The sequence below is a fragment of the Microtus oregoni genome, unplaced genomic scaffold (assembly GCF_018167655.1).
Source record: "Microtus oregoni isolate MIOR12 unplaced genomic scaffold, Mior012 000012F_ref0000307, whole genome shotgun sequence".
In the NCBI taxonomy this organism is placed as follows: domain Eukaryota; kingdom Metazoa; phylum Chordata; class Mammalia; order Rodentia; family Cricetidae; genus Microtus; species Microtus oregoni.
The window spans coordinates 12,984,341-12,998,971 of NW_024543071.1; the positions used below are offsets into that span (position 1 = coordinate 12,984,341).

General features: G+C 45.3%; 1 protein-coding gene across 1 annotated transcript in view; it reads right to left on the reverse strand.

The window, feature by feature from the left end:
• The window catches only part of Cfap58 (cilia and flagella associated protein 58), a 114,706-nt gene that overhangs the window by 64,845 nt on the left and 35,230 nt on the right, over nt 1–14,631 (reverse strand). The window contains exons 10-13 of the mRNA XM_041661291.1: nt 13,115–13,276; nt 10,913–11,059; nt 3,660–3,800; nt 2,409–2,632 (exon numbers count right to left, since the gene is read on the reverse strand). Of these exons, the coding sequence (XP_041517225.1) occupies nt 2,409–2,632; nt 3,660–3,800; nt 10,913–11,059; nt 13,115–13,276 (674 nt within the window). The remainder of the gene's footprint in view (nt 1–2,408; nt 2,633–3,659; nt 3,801–10,912; nt 11,060–13,114; nt 13,277–14,631) is intronic.

The window sequence follows — 14,631 nt, forward strand, 5'->3', positions numbered from 1 at the left end:
AGAAAGTGAAGTCAGGGCGACACCACATAGCTGCCAAAGGAGAAAGACACTGGAACCTTACCAGTAGACCACAGCCTCATGATGATACATAGATTAATAGAAATGGGTTAATTTAAAATATAAGGGCTAGTTAGTAATACGTCTAAGCTATTAGTCAGTGCTGTAATTAGTATAGTTTCTATGTGATTATTTGGGTCTAGGCAGCTGGGAAACGAAAAGTACAGACTCTGTTCACACCAGATCAGGAAGTGAACCCTGAGAGTCCCAAAATACATTTCAGCGTTTCTGTCTCTATAGTAGTGATCAGGGTGAACACTTGACATTGCAACTTCCACACTTGACAGTGAGTTACTGTAGTGCAGGCAACAAGCCAGCATCAATTATGGTCTCTGACTTCCATCTTCACTGCGTAGCGGAATCACGTGGAGGGCTCCCAACATCCCTTTGCATGGGCCCATTCCCCCAGAGGACTTCTGCTATATGGGGTGTGGTGCAGGGCCCCCATTTCATAGGTTTGAAAAGTCCCGTGGATAATTTCAATTTGGATATGGAGATGCTGAGTTTGGAGCAATGAAGATATTCTGCCTTAAGTCCCACGACCAGCAAGCATAGATGGCTTTTTAAAAGCCCTGAAGTCCCAGCTCTGTTTTAAATGTGCTTCTAAAAATCTCTGGGCATCTCTGGGTAATGCCACCCTCAGCATCCTGAACGATTCTAGTTACCAAAACCTCTGCTGGAGAAGGAGAAGGGGCGAATGCTTGCTTTGACTCATGCGGTAAAGACATTACGATCTGTCCTCATCTGCTGTGGGTGTGTGTATTACTAACATGAAGCCATCTCTTTTACTTAATTGCTTCATTTAAACCAATAATACAACTTCCCCTCATTAACAAGACAAACCATTAGAATTAACTGCATGATGCTCACTCATCAGGGAGTGCAGAACAAGCTGCCTAGAATTAAAAGCATATCCTTAACACTTCGCTGTTCTAGAACATCACTGAGAGAGGAAAGAAAAGGTACAGGCTGCCACACATGAGGACTGACTGTGGAGGAGACCCTGCACATTGGGTTTGTTTCTACTGCCTTGAACTGTAATCACAAGCCCAAACCTCAGAGACACTTGCCCAAGGTCACATAGCTGGTAGATAGTGAGGTTGCTTGTCTCCATTTGTTCTGAGACTGTCCTCTCCTTGAAAGGGAAATAAAATGCATTAACAAACTAACAATATTGACAGGAAAGGGTCGAATTTGGTCTTTTTTGTAGGTCATAAAAATAACTCATGGCTGACAGATATGACAGCCCTTAAGATCATTCAGCGGCTACTTAGAATGAACCCACTTGTCTGAGCAGCACAATGGTGGTCTCTCTGAGTAGCAAAGTTGCGAGTGATTTTTCCAGTCCCTTCTGTGTGTCTTCTCTGCATTGCCCATATTTCTACAATGAATATATACTATATGCATTATCTGAAGGACAAGAAAACTCCAAAAACAAAAGGATCGATCCATCCTTGATAGCAGCAAACTCACGACTCCTGAACATCAGAGTCTCTTTTCCTCTAACTAATAGAAGCAGCAGATCCAAACCATATCCTTCTCCTTGGGTGGCCAAGGAGAAGCTGCACTCGTACAGGTCTGTGGGAAATAAGGGAAGTCACCAAGGAATGTCAGCTCTCTCATTCAGTTCCCTGCCGTGGCTCGTATGGAACCCCACAATGTTTTCCCACAGGGAAAGCAGATGCTGCATGGTACAAGATTTAAAGAAGGAAGATGGGAGCTAAGTGAAAGCTGCAGAAGAAGAACTAAGAGTCAGGTAGGAAGTTTGGCCACCTTTTAAGGAAACAGATTTTCAGAGAGTGATAGAATTAAATTCTCCACCTCTTTCCATCATATGTGTTATTCCAAGAAAAAGAGATGCATATGTTAGCAAGGTGGCATTTAAATATTGATGCTTTGTCTTTTGCATGCTACCTAATTAAAGGAATTCCAAAGAACTCACCGAGGGAGAAAAAATATTATGAATTGTTACTGGTTTGTGCTTATTTGTATTTGTGCTTTGATTGGAAATTTCGTTTTGAAAGAGCCAGAGAAAGGTGCTTTAATGACCTTTTTGCTGTCCCCTACACCCCCTGGAGGGAGACTGGCCTGTTTTTGTGACACCGCACGAGCACAGGAGAGACTTTATGGAAAAGTTGTTTTCATTCAATGGACCCTTTTATCCTATGAAGTCCATTTTGTGTAATTTGCTTAAAAACTTCAAAGACCCACACGAGGTCCTTCCGTGAGGGCTCCCTGCAGACCTCCACAACCCCCTTCCGCCTGAGTTTCTTCAGGTTAGCCAACCTTTGAAGAGCCACATGAAGCCCTTTTGTGGGGGCTCCCCGCAGACCTTCACAACCTCCCTCTACCTGAGTTCCTCCACGTTCGCCACGCTCCTGGCGAGGATCCCCTTCTCCCTGCGCAGCTTCTTGATCTCCAGCTTAAGGATACGCATGTCCTCCACCCTCTGGTTGTACTGGGTCTCGCCTTTGTTCAGCACGGACTGCTGGATCTTGATCTTCTCGTACAACAGGGCTAACTCATCATTGCGCCGAACAAGCTGAGACCCGAGGATGTCTCTCTCACTGATGACCTGGAAAGACATGGCCTCTTGGAGTGAAAAAAAAAAAAAGTCTCCCTTTTCACCATGACGTCAGCATCCAACTCATGCACAAATATCTACCCTGTGTCCACACATGCCCCGTGGGCAGCACACTGGAAACACCCCACTAGGTATTCAGCATGGCATTTCTCCCATTGAATAGCCATGGACCGATAATCCAGGGATGCTTGCCCTGAAGCTGTGTCCTTCAGGTGTTTTTCCCAAGGTAATTTTTTTAAGTTTTAGAAATGTACTTATTTTTAGATGCGTTTTCCTGTGCACATGTATCTGTGCACCTGGTTCGTACAGTATTCCCCAGAGGCCAGGAGAGGGGAGGGAATCAGGTCATCTGGTATTAGAGCTACAGACAGCTCTGCACCATCGCTCAGGTCCTGACGATTGAACCCCGGTCCTCTAGAAGAATAACCAGTGCTCTCAGCCCCTGCGCTATTGCTCCAGCACCTCCAACCTGTCTTTTAAAAATGCTTCAGCGTGAATGCTTTTCCGTCAGGCCAGCTCCTGCCCATCACTTCTTACAATCCACACTGACCAGCTTCTCCAGACAGGACCCTGAGAGCATCTGGATTTCTGCAGTGCAGTAGAGTAGGTGACACAAGCCTCTAAGCTGCAATCCCAGATTTCAGGAGGCTCAGGTAGGGAGATAACCAATTAAAGACCAGCCTAAGCTACATATGGAGACCATTTTCTTAAAGAATTTTTTTTAATCCCCAAATTATGCACATGAGTTTCTATCATGTAATTATAGCTGGCATTTATATATGGGCAGCTATATTATATTACAGTTTAAATTCCCTGGAAACAGGGACCTATCGTATTATTGGTCAGCATGTCCCCAGTGCTTAGAAGAGTAACTGATGCCAAGAAGTGGTCATCACTGTGGATGGGATGGGTGATTATTTCTCAATCAACCCAAGACTCTATTGCTGATCTTCACATATGAGCTGCCAAGGGCAATGGACTCACAGTTGCTTGTGGGGCTATGACAAGGCGCTTCTACCTGGTCTAACTCCTTCTTCTGCCGCACCCTTTCCCCGTCAGCCTCGGCAATGATGCGCAAGAGTTTCCGCTCTTCCACCTCCTGCTTCTCAATGAAGTGCTTGGTCTCCAGGGCCTGCTGTCTCAGCTTCTGCAGCTCAGCCTGATAGAGAGTGGGCCATTCAGACACATCGCATTCAGCAGTCGCCTAAGCAGGACCAGTGGGCTGGGTTTGGCCACACGGCCATGGTTCTTGGGCTTTCCTCTCGTGTCTCATTTAACAGAGGTCCAGCACCACCACAGCCCAAACAAGCTCAGTGTGCCTGTGCCTGCACACCCACAAGAACCAACAAATCAACAGTGCCTAGGGATCCTGGTCATTCTGGAAGCTGTGCCCCAAGAGTTTCCTATCACTCTTCTGTATAAGCAGAGAAGGGGCCTCATTGGAATTCAGCAGCATCTCCCCCTCCCCAACGCAATTCACTAACAACAGTTCAGGAAGAAGGTGTGGGTGAGGACAGGGAGGGTGTCAACATATACCAACCTCTCTAGTGGTCCTACCACAACCAGCACACTCACTACCAAGAGAAGGTCTGTTATGAGAATGAATTAAATTAGTCAAAAATAACAACGAAGCATCTCTCACAAAACATTTTGATACGACAGAAGGGTTATGATCTTTAAAAAATTCTTAAGACATCTCCAATATGGAAACGAAGATACGATATATAAGTAGCAAGCAACTAAGAGGCACATTGTTGAGGTCAGGTAACAATTTTCAGTATCCTTTTTGCTATTTTTGTGTCTGTGAACGTTTAGGTATGTGTGTGCACATGCGTGCGTATGCAGATGCACATCTGTGTGGAAGCCAGAGGTCAGTGTCATATGTTGGTCTCTCACTGGGTCCCAGCCTCAGCAATTTGACTAGGTTGCCTGACCAGCAACAAGGAACCACCTGCTCCTACCTCTTCAGCACTGGGATTATACATGGATACCACTATCTATCTCTGCCCAACTTGCTAGATGAGTGCTAGAGGGTCAAGCTAGCATGCTTGCACAGGAAGCATTGCACTGACTCTTTTCCCAGATGCCCTCCATGTACACAGTGAGTTGAAAACACAGGAAGTCAAAGAAAAAGGCATCCAACCATCACCTAGCAGAGGCCTCAGGGATGCTTTCTCAGGGACCTCACACTTGAATCAAGGTTCAGCGGAGGCTAAGGTGGGGTTCACTAGAAATGCAGGAAAATGGAGAAAGGGGCTATTAAGTTAGGAAAGGAGAATCCTTGCCATCAAAGCCCCTTCTATCTGTTTCACAGCACACAAGTGACTTACGATATGCCAAGCATGACACTGTGTGTCCCTGCACAGAGACAAAGGGAAACACTTAGTTTAGCCAATGTCACCGAGTTAGTAAATACTGAAGTTAAGATCTCCAAGCAGGGTCTTTTGATGCAAAAGACCTGTGCTCTGCCTGCTGCCTGCATCCAAGAGTTACAAATCAAATAGAGAAGATGAGTAAGACAGTATTCATTACCCGCTGAAGATGACTGATACAGCTACCAACAGCATGAACGTGCCATCTGCTGGGATAGCAAAGGGCGTGAGCACACACAAGAAGGAGTTTACGTGCCTGCTTGGGATTGACAGAGAAGAATGCGTCAAGTCCTCGGCAGGTGACAGATGACGCCCAGCTGGAGAGGTGTGTGTTGGAGGGAGGCATCCAACAGTCAGGCTATATGAATTAGCTCAGGCAAACTGAAACATCTGCTGTGTTGAGCAGACAGAACAGTGCCCCCTTCGTGGCTGAACCAGAGGGCCAGGCTGGGGATGGGAGGAAGAGAGGCTGACAAACAGCTTGGCAGGCCTGGTATGGATCATCTGACTGAATACACTATGAAGAGTCTGCATCAAGAAACCAACAGTTCCCATGTTAAAGGAAAGAAGAATGCGTTTTAGAGGGGATTCCATGGCCAGCCAGGAAGGACAGTGGGACAGTTGACCAGTCAGCACAGGGGAGAGCAATGAGGGGGAGGAGCTCTGCGTTCCCATCCCTCTAATCACAAGTGTAAAGATGGGAAGGTGGTTGGCCTCCAGAGTGTGTGTGTGTGTGTGTGTGTGTGTGTGTGTGTGTGTGTGTGATTTGCTATAAATGACTGCACAAGGCTTATACTATTTTTTGTCCTTCAGGTGACTTTTGGGAACCCCACACTCAAACTCGCCAAAATAATAAAAGACTTGTAAAGCAACCCAACTGAGATCAAGGCCTGGTTCGAGCCTTTGAGGGCCAGGAGTCATGAATTGCACACTGCAGCTTACCCAAGCAGTAAGAGACGGTACACACCCACTGTTAGAGATGTAGTGTGCATATTAAGTACAACTAGCCACTGTGAAGCCAGGCTTTCTTTGATGCCACTTTGTGTTGTTCATTCATGAAATGTTTTGATTCAGGGATAAGCAAAATGAAATACTGATTGAGGAAAGGTTGGGCCTAGAATTTACCATTCAAGGGGAGTGCCTGTTGGAAAACAGAGTGAAGAGCCAGTCTTCTCTGGTTCTATAATCATCTAAGGTGACAGCGAAGACAGCAATGAAATACCTGCTTGGCTCACGCTTCCCTTCATAAAACTTTTATTTTCCCATATCTGCACACTCTCTTCTCTGTCCCTAAGTGCCAAGAGCAGATCAGAATCCATCAGCAGAACAAAATGAAACCCTTGTTATATTAAAATGCAATCAACAGTGTGTAAAAGTATCTGTCTGAAATGTAAAACCAGCCACGTGTCTGGCATTGCTGGGTACCTTTTTCATAATAGATCAAAATTCTGAGTGGTCTCCTCGTGTCATAAATTTATGGGCTGTAAACAAGATGTGGCATTAGGCATTGGCAGCAAATGTTAGCATCAACAAAATATCTAGGGCCTAATACATTTAGCAGTTATAAATCTGAGCTGCCTCTCAGGAAGGGTGACAGCCGCTATGCACCCAGCTGCTGCACACCTACCAGGCAACATCCTAGGTAGGACTGCAAGTTGCTGCACCTGCTAAATGCACTACTGGTGGCAGGAAGTTACAGTGAGATGACTAGACACACCCTTCACTAACAATTTTGTTCAGCTTCAGGGTTGTATAATTTTGAAATCAGTACTTATGGACTGATTATCATCAAATATGACACTGGGTGCAAATTGTATCTCAAGAGCCACATTTGGGAGAGTCTCACTGGCTCATGCATGAACCACCCAAGTCTTCGGCCACAGGTGTAATTAGGCTTTTTCTCGTCCGCCACCCCGTGCCTCCCATGGATGCCAGCTCCCCATCCACGTCATTGGACAGAATCACTAAGTGGAAGGATGTGGTTCCCTGAGGCCAGTCCCTAATGTGCTACCGAGCTCTGGAGGCAGAGAACTTACTGCTGCATTATTCACGGGGAATCAAAGTGCTGTCAAGCAGATGCAGGATGGCTGGGAAGAGGCGAGACAGCATTGGGGGCTTGTTAGGACAGGAAGGCAGGCATTCCAAATGAGAAGACTCCTTCAGAGTCGATGAAACGAGAGTGGAGTGAAATGAACAGAAGGTTGCAGATGGAGCCTGACCTACAGAGATCCACCGGCATGCTGTCAGAGGCGGGACACACTGATGGTGCCTGTGATCCCGAGTCAGCAGAGACTGGGGCCAGCAGAGAGGGGTTAGGAAAGATGCAAAGAGAAAATTGTTCGGATGAGGGGACTGAGTGGGGTGCAGCTGACCTCCTATGACAATCATCAGTCTGGAGGCTTTGGGAAGTAGTAAGTTGAGTTGTCCTATAAAAATTTCTCTTGTGATCTACTGAGTCTGTGTGGTTATGTCCCCTCCAAAGGGATTATGTGCCCACATAGTTTTTAGAATAAAAGAAAAATGTCTCTGTGGGCAAAGTTACTAGAGAATCTGCTCTTCCCTCTGGAGTTTTAGTTTTCACACAGAACATACTTGCAGCCCAGAGGCCAGTGTGGAAATGTGATTCAAATTCTTAGTCTAAACCGCTCAACAAGCTGGAACTCCACAGATGAGCTGTCATAGTGTTTGCAGGGATGTCAAACAGACTGAACGATAGGTCAGAATTATCCAGATTCACAGCACCATGACCAACCAGTCACCCTCGGATAACCTCAAATAAGAAATCAAACAAGTTTCGTTCTCTCTCTATTACTCACCCTTCCCTCAGTGAGAAATGCTGGTAACCCCACTTATCCTACACACCCAAAACCATCACCTTCCTAAAACCAGCGGCCAAAGCCATCCAGACCTGAGACTCCCTGTTGGGAGTCCATCTCCAAGGCAGAGGCCTTTTAGTCACCCTCGAATCTGCTCTTTGCCCACTCCAATGTCCAAGCATGTATAAATGCACAGCCTAACTCCCTTTCTCTTATTATGATGTTTCTTTGGTGCTATGTTTTAGATGCCTAATAATGGTAGGTATCATTAAAATAGATACAATCTAACAGCAAACTCGAAGAAATTGGAAGTAAGTATGGGACACTGTTTATTCTAAAGTGAATTCCATAGGAAGCATTTAATTCCAACTTGGACTTCACTATGGTTAATCTTCAGAATTGGGCATCACTTGGGAAGCAGAGATGAGAATTGGTGCCTCCTCCAGGAGAAAGAGATGATATACCAATTAGCAAAGTTTATTACACTGAAGCCTTGCTAATGTGGTCCAAGAGGCCCCTGGTGCAGCGGGGTTTATAATGAGATTTTTCCAGTTTGTTCAATGGTAACTAAACCCCATCCTGCTAGTGACTCTGGGATAAAACAAACCGTCCCCCAGCTAAACAACTTTTGAACAAGAATAAGAATGAATGCGGAATAGTTTCAAAATTTGTAAAGTTCTTTATATATCAGTAAGCTTGCATGAAGAATTCTCCATGCTTTTTCATGAGCTGGAGTGATGGGGATAGAGTCCTAAATACATATATCTATTACCATATTCTTTTCATAAAGACACTTTTGCCATAGCTTAATCTCTCTCATACTGAGTGTGTCTTAAATTAATTTAATGCAACAGTTCCATTTCCATGAAAACCTATCATTAGAGCGTCAAGGCTGTTATTAAATTAAGAGTACATATTTCAGACTATGGCATCCTAGAATCAAGGAAATGTGGCATTAAACCTCCGTGGTACTGCGTGCACACACACAAGACAATGTCTATCTTTGAAAGCCATTGTTTGCAGAAATTATGGCACTCAGTCTTTGTAGTAATTCATTTGTATTTTAATAAATAAAGCTTGCCTGAAGTTCAGAGAGTAACGCAGTTGCACTGATCAACCTTACAGACCAGGCAGTGCTGACACACACCTTTAATCCCAGTAGCCACACTAGTTTGCCATAGAAATTGGGCAGTATTGGTGCATGCCTTTAACCCCAGCCCTAGGGAGGAATATAAGAGGAAAAGAGACAGCTCTCACACACAGTCTCATTCTGAGATTCCTGGAGGCAGTATTGCCACTTCGGACTGAGGTAGAGGTAAGAGCCAGTGGCTGGCTGTTTTGCTTTTCTGACCTTCAGGTTGAACTAGTTTCTGTCTCTGGGTTTCTATCCATCATGTTACATGCCTCTGACATGCTATAAAGATACAGGTGGATCTTATACATCCTTAAGGATTGTTTACACAAAAATTCCATCGCCCTCTTAGATGTTCCTCACTTCAGTCCCTTGGTCAGGTGAGAAAGAAGGGGCACTCTATCTCATATCATCTTAATGTATGTGAGTGTTCTAAACTAATAGGTTTAAAGGGCTTGCCTGTTAGGATGTGGAGTTACCTGCCTATAATCCCAGCACTTAAGAAGTACACGTAGTGGTTTGGTCAACTCCAGTGACCACATTGGTGCCTAATCCAATTGTCATCAGGGAGGTGTCAACCAGTAACTGATGGAAACAGACACAGACCTACAACTAAACAGTAGTTAGAGTTTGGGGAATCTTAGAGATGAGGATAAAGGATTGTAGGAGCTAGAGAGGTCAAGGACATCATGAGAATACTCACAGAATCAACTAACATGGGCTCAAAGGGGCTCACAGAGACTGAACCAACAACAAGGAAGCCTACATGGGACTGACCTAGGCATATATGTTACAGTTGTGTAGCTTGGCCTTCCTGTGGGACTCCTAACAGTGGGAACAGAGGCTGTCTCTGACTCTTTTACTGGCTTTTGGGACCCTACTTTTCATACTGGGTCACCTTTCTCAGCTTCATACATGGGGAGATACTTAGTCTTGCTGCAACTTGATATGCCATGTTTCCTTGATACTCATGGGAGATGTGCCCTTTCCTAAACAGAAACAGGAGGAGTGAAACAGAAGGGGGATGGAAGGAGGGAGAGGAACTGTGACTGGGATGTAAAATAAATAAATACATTTATTTTGAAGAAGAAGAAGAAGAAGAAGAAGAAGAAGAAGAAGAAGAAGAAGAAGAAGAAGAAGAAGAAGAAGGAAGAGGAGGAGGGCAAGTAGTAGTACAGGCCAGAGGCTCATGAGTTCAAGGCCAGCCTGGGCTATTTAGGAAGACCCTGTCTCAAAAACCCAAGGACTGGATATAGTAGAATGTCTTGGATGTACGAGGGCCTGAGTTCACCCCCAGAATCATTTTTAAAAGCAAATAAATAAGCAAGTGTGTTTTTGTAAGGTCTGTGGAAAGAGGTGTTTCCGGAAGGAGAAGCTACAAAGGTCGAGAACCCCAGATACAAAGTCAATCATGAACCTGGTCCCAGCAAACCAAGAGATGGAAACGCTCTAGCACATGGTAGGTAACAACACTGCAGACAGAAAAGTCACCTGCACACAAAGGAGTGGCAATTAGGGGCAGACTGACAAATAGCATCTTATTGAAAGCCCAGAGTGGAATCTGGGTGTGTTGGGTATGAACACAGGGCTCGTCATGGGTTGTGAATGTAAATGGGTGGTAGGTAACCTATAAAGTCGTGGACTTCCTGGGCACTACCAACATGTTAGCTTCTCTTCCACTGAGGCATATTGGTCATAAATGAGCTAGGAGCCACGGCATCTGCCACTCTCCTCCCCCACTGGACCGGGACCATTACCTGTGAGGAGACCAAGGCCAAGATGGCAAAGGTAATCTTCCCAGCACCTGGTGTGGGTGGCCTCTGGATCTTAGCAACTTAGGCTACAGGTGACCATTCCTGGTTGCTCTCCTTGCCCCTTGGTGCTTCTGGTGAGCAGGAATTGCATCCTCCAGGAAGATGCCAGCCCAGAGCGCCTGCCCTTAGCCCAGTACCTTCAGGGTTTCCTTCTCCTTTTCGATGCGCTGTTGCTCCAGGTGCAGCTTCACTAGCGCCGACTCCTTGGCGGAGATCTCTTCCTTCAGCTGGTCCACTTGATGCGTCATGATCTTTAACTTTCTCTTCATCTCTGTTATTTCATCCTAACCAAAAGGAAGGGAGAAAGGTTTGGAAACCAGACAGACACCATCCTCTGCATGGAAGTTCAATATTTATTTAAGAGCACTCTCAAAACAGCGCCTGACTAACCCTGACTAGGCTATTCCTTTGTCTCTTGTGTCCATCAACATCAAAGTACCTTCTAGCAATGACACGGAAGAGTCTCAGGAGACACACAACATATAAACAGTGCACTATGTAGCACAGATGCTCAAACACACACACACACACACACACACACACTCACACACACACACACACACACACACAGGAACATTATCTCCTTTGACTAAAGAAGTTAGAAGCACAAAAAATCATCGTAAAAGAGATTCCAAAGCCAGGACTGCAGTATAAACAAGAAGGAATATATACAACTGCACTCTAAGTCTTGGCAGCTAACAACCAATCTAAAACCCGAGGTAACAGCAGCAATCCTATATAGCAATGTAAATGAGGCTGCGCTCTCTGTGGGCTGTTGAGCTCTGTCACTCCCATTTCCCGCAACTTGACAGTGTGTAGAAACTGATAGTAATTCATGCAGATGGAGCAGGGTTCCTTAGTATTGCCTAACACTGCCCTTAGAGTAATAGGAAGTTCTTTAAACCTAGGGTAGAGAGAAATCAAAATGTAAAGACACACACACTGTTTACCTGAGTCTCCACCAGGTAAGGACACACACACAGTTTACCTGAGTCTACACACTGTTTACCTGAGTCTCCACAAGGTAAGGACACACACTGTTTACCTGAGTCTCCACAAGGTAAGGACACACACTGTTTACCTGAGTCTCCACCAGGTAAGGACACACAGACTGTTTACCTGAGTCTCTACCAGGTAAGGACACACACACTGTTTACCTGAGTCTCCACCAGGTAAATACACACACACACTGTTTACCTGAGTCTCCACCAGGTAAGGACACACACACTGTTTACCTGAGTCTCCACCAGGTAAATACACACACACACTGTTTACCTGAGTCTCCACCAGGTAAGGACACACACTGTTTACCTGAGTCTCCACCAGGTAAGGACACGCACTGTTTACCTGAGCCTCCACCAGGTAAGGACACGCACTGTTTACCTGAGCCTCCACCAGGTAAAGACACACACACTGTTTACCCAAGTCTCCACCAGGTAAGGACACGCACTGTTTACCTGAGCCTCCACCAGGTAAGGACACGCACTGTTTACCTGAGCCTCCACCAGGTAAAGACACACACACTGTTTACCCAAGTCTCCACCAGGTAAGGACACATACACACACTGTTTACCTGAGTCTCCACCAGGTAAATACACACACACACACACTGTTTACCTGAGTCTCCACCAGGTAAATACACACACACACTGTTTACCCGAGCCTCCACCAGGTAAGGACACACACACTGTTTACCTGAGCCTCCACCAGGTAAGGACATACACACTGTTTACCCAAGTCTCCACCAGGTAAGGACACACACACACACACACACTGTTTACCTGAATATCTACCAGGTAAGGACGTGAACACCGTTTACCCGAGCCTCCACCAGGTAAGGACGTGAACACCGTTTACCTGAGCCTCCACCAGGTAAGGACACACACACTGTTTACCTGAGCCTCCACCAGGTAAGGACACACACACTGTTTACCTGAGTCTCCACCAAGTAAGGACACACACACACACACACACACACACACACACACACACACACTGTTTACCTGAATATCTACCAGGTAAGGACATGAACACCGTTTACCTGAGCCTCCACCAGGTAAGGACACACACACTGTTTACCCAAGTCTCCACCAGGTAAGGACACACACACAGTTTACCTGAGTCTCCACCAAGTAAGGACACACACACACACACACACACACACACACACACACACTGTTTACCTGAATATCTGCCAGGTAAGGACACGAACACCATTTACCTGAGCCTCCACCAGGTAAGGACACACACACTGTTTACCCAAGTCTCCACCAGGTAAGGACACACACACACACTGTTTACCTGAATATCTGCCAGGTAAGGACACGAACACCGTTTACCTGAGCCTCCACCAAGTTTTTGCTGTACAGGTTCCTGTCTGACCTCACGGCTTCATACAGGTTTTGTTGCTGCTTTAGTTTAGTCTCTGACTCAGCAATTTTCTTCCTGTAGTCAAAAATCTGTATTTCACGGACTTTAATGTCTTCCATGTTTGCAAGGACCTGGGGGAGAAGAAAGTATTTGAACACAGTTAAAAAGCCCATCTGTGCTTATGGGTTTGGGAGAGATGAGGTTTTTTATCTAAGAGTAGCTGCTAGAGACGCCAGCACTCAGAAAGTTGGTGACTATCATCGCGTCTGCACAGCACAAAAGTGAAGAGCAGATTTTACATACACGGCACTAATGCTCGAATTTAAAGGCTTAACACAGTTATTTTCTAAGATCATAAGTAGGGAAACATTTCCGTTTTGGAAATGTCTACTGTGCACCACATACAAAAATATGGCAGGGAGGCCCTGAATTTAAGATTTTAACATGCAGAGCTAGGAAGTTGTTACAAGAAAGCTCTCTCAAATTCACTGTGATGGGTTTTGCAAAGTGACCTTTGTGGATAGCCATTAAACTCTGTCTTGCTAATGCCAAGTCCTTTTCATTAGGTGATCTAGGTAGACTTCATAAAACTACAATGGACTATGCACACAACACTTCCAGATAGGACAAGAGGCCACATCGCCTTCACAAAGATGAGAAACAGGGGCCTGAGACCCCAGTGTGATCTGGAATTCCTCCCCATAACCTGTCCATGAAGGAGAAATTCCCTAATCATGACTCTGCTGCAATGGCCACAGAAACTGACTCTAAAGGAAAAGTTATTTTTTAAATGCCTTTTAAAGGCTTTGGCAGACTGACAACAAGCCATTAAATTACAATGTAAATAACACTAGCACATGAAGGGACAAAAATTTTAAGATATTGCGACATTCTAGTGAACTTTCGGTGGTGACAACTGACAGTAAGAGGGTGAGGTGGCAGAAGACGGAAGGATGGGGACATCCTTGAATAGCATGAGTCTAGAAGGTTCCTCTGAGGAAGCAGCATTTTCTAGAACCTAAAGGTGAGAAAGGACCACACACTTTTGCCAGGCTCATGGTCCTGTGGTCCAGACATGTGCTGCTTGTGACCAACATGTTACCAAGTTTTTTGACTGTAGAAACTTTCTTCCCCACCCCCAGCCCACTTATCTGCCAGAGTGGAATTAGTAGTTCCAGAAAATGCATTTTTCAACCAGCCCCTTTGTAGTGTTTTCCCATCAGGCCTATTGTTTAAAATATGTAAGCACCTGCTGAGACCTCCTTACAGACAGCTAAAGTGACACCAGGCTCTACCACGCTCTGCTAAGAGCCTTCAGCACACACAAGGCCCCAGTGTTCTTCCAGGAACAATTCATTTCATATACTGAATAACAAAGTTCTCTTTTCAAAGTAACGAACTTCTCTATGATAGTCCCACATGCCATAATCTCAATTCAATTCATAAACATGAAGTGAGCACTTCTTTCTTTACATGACCCCCTCAC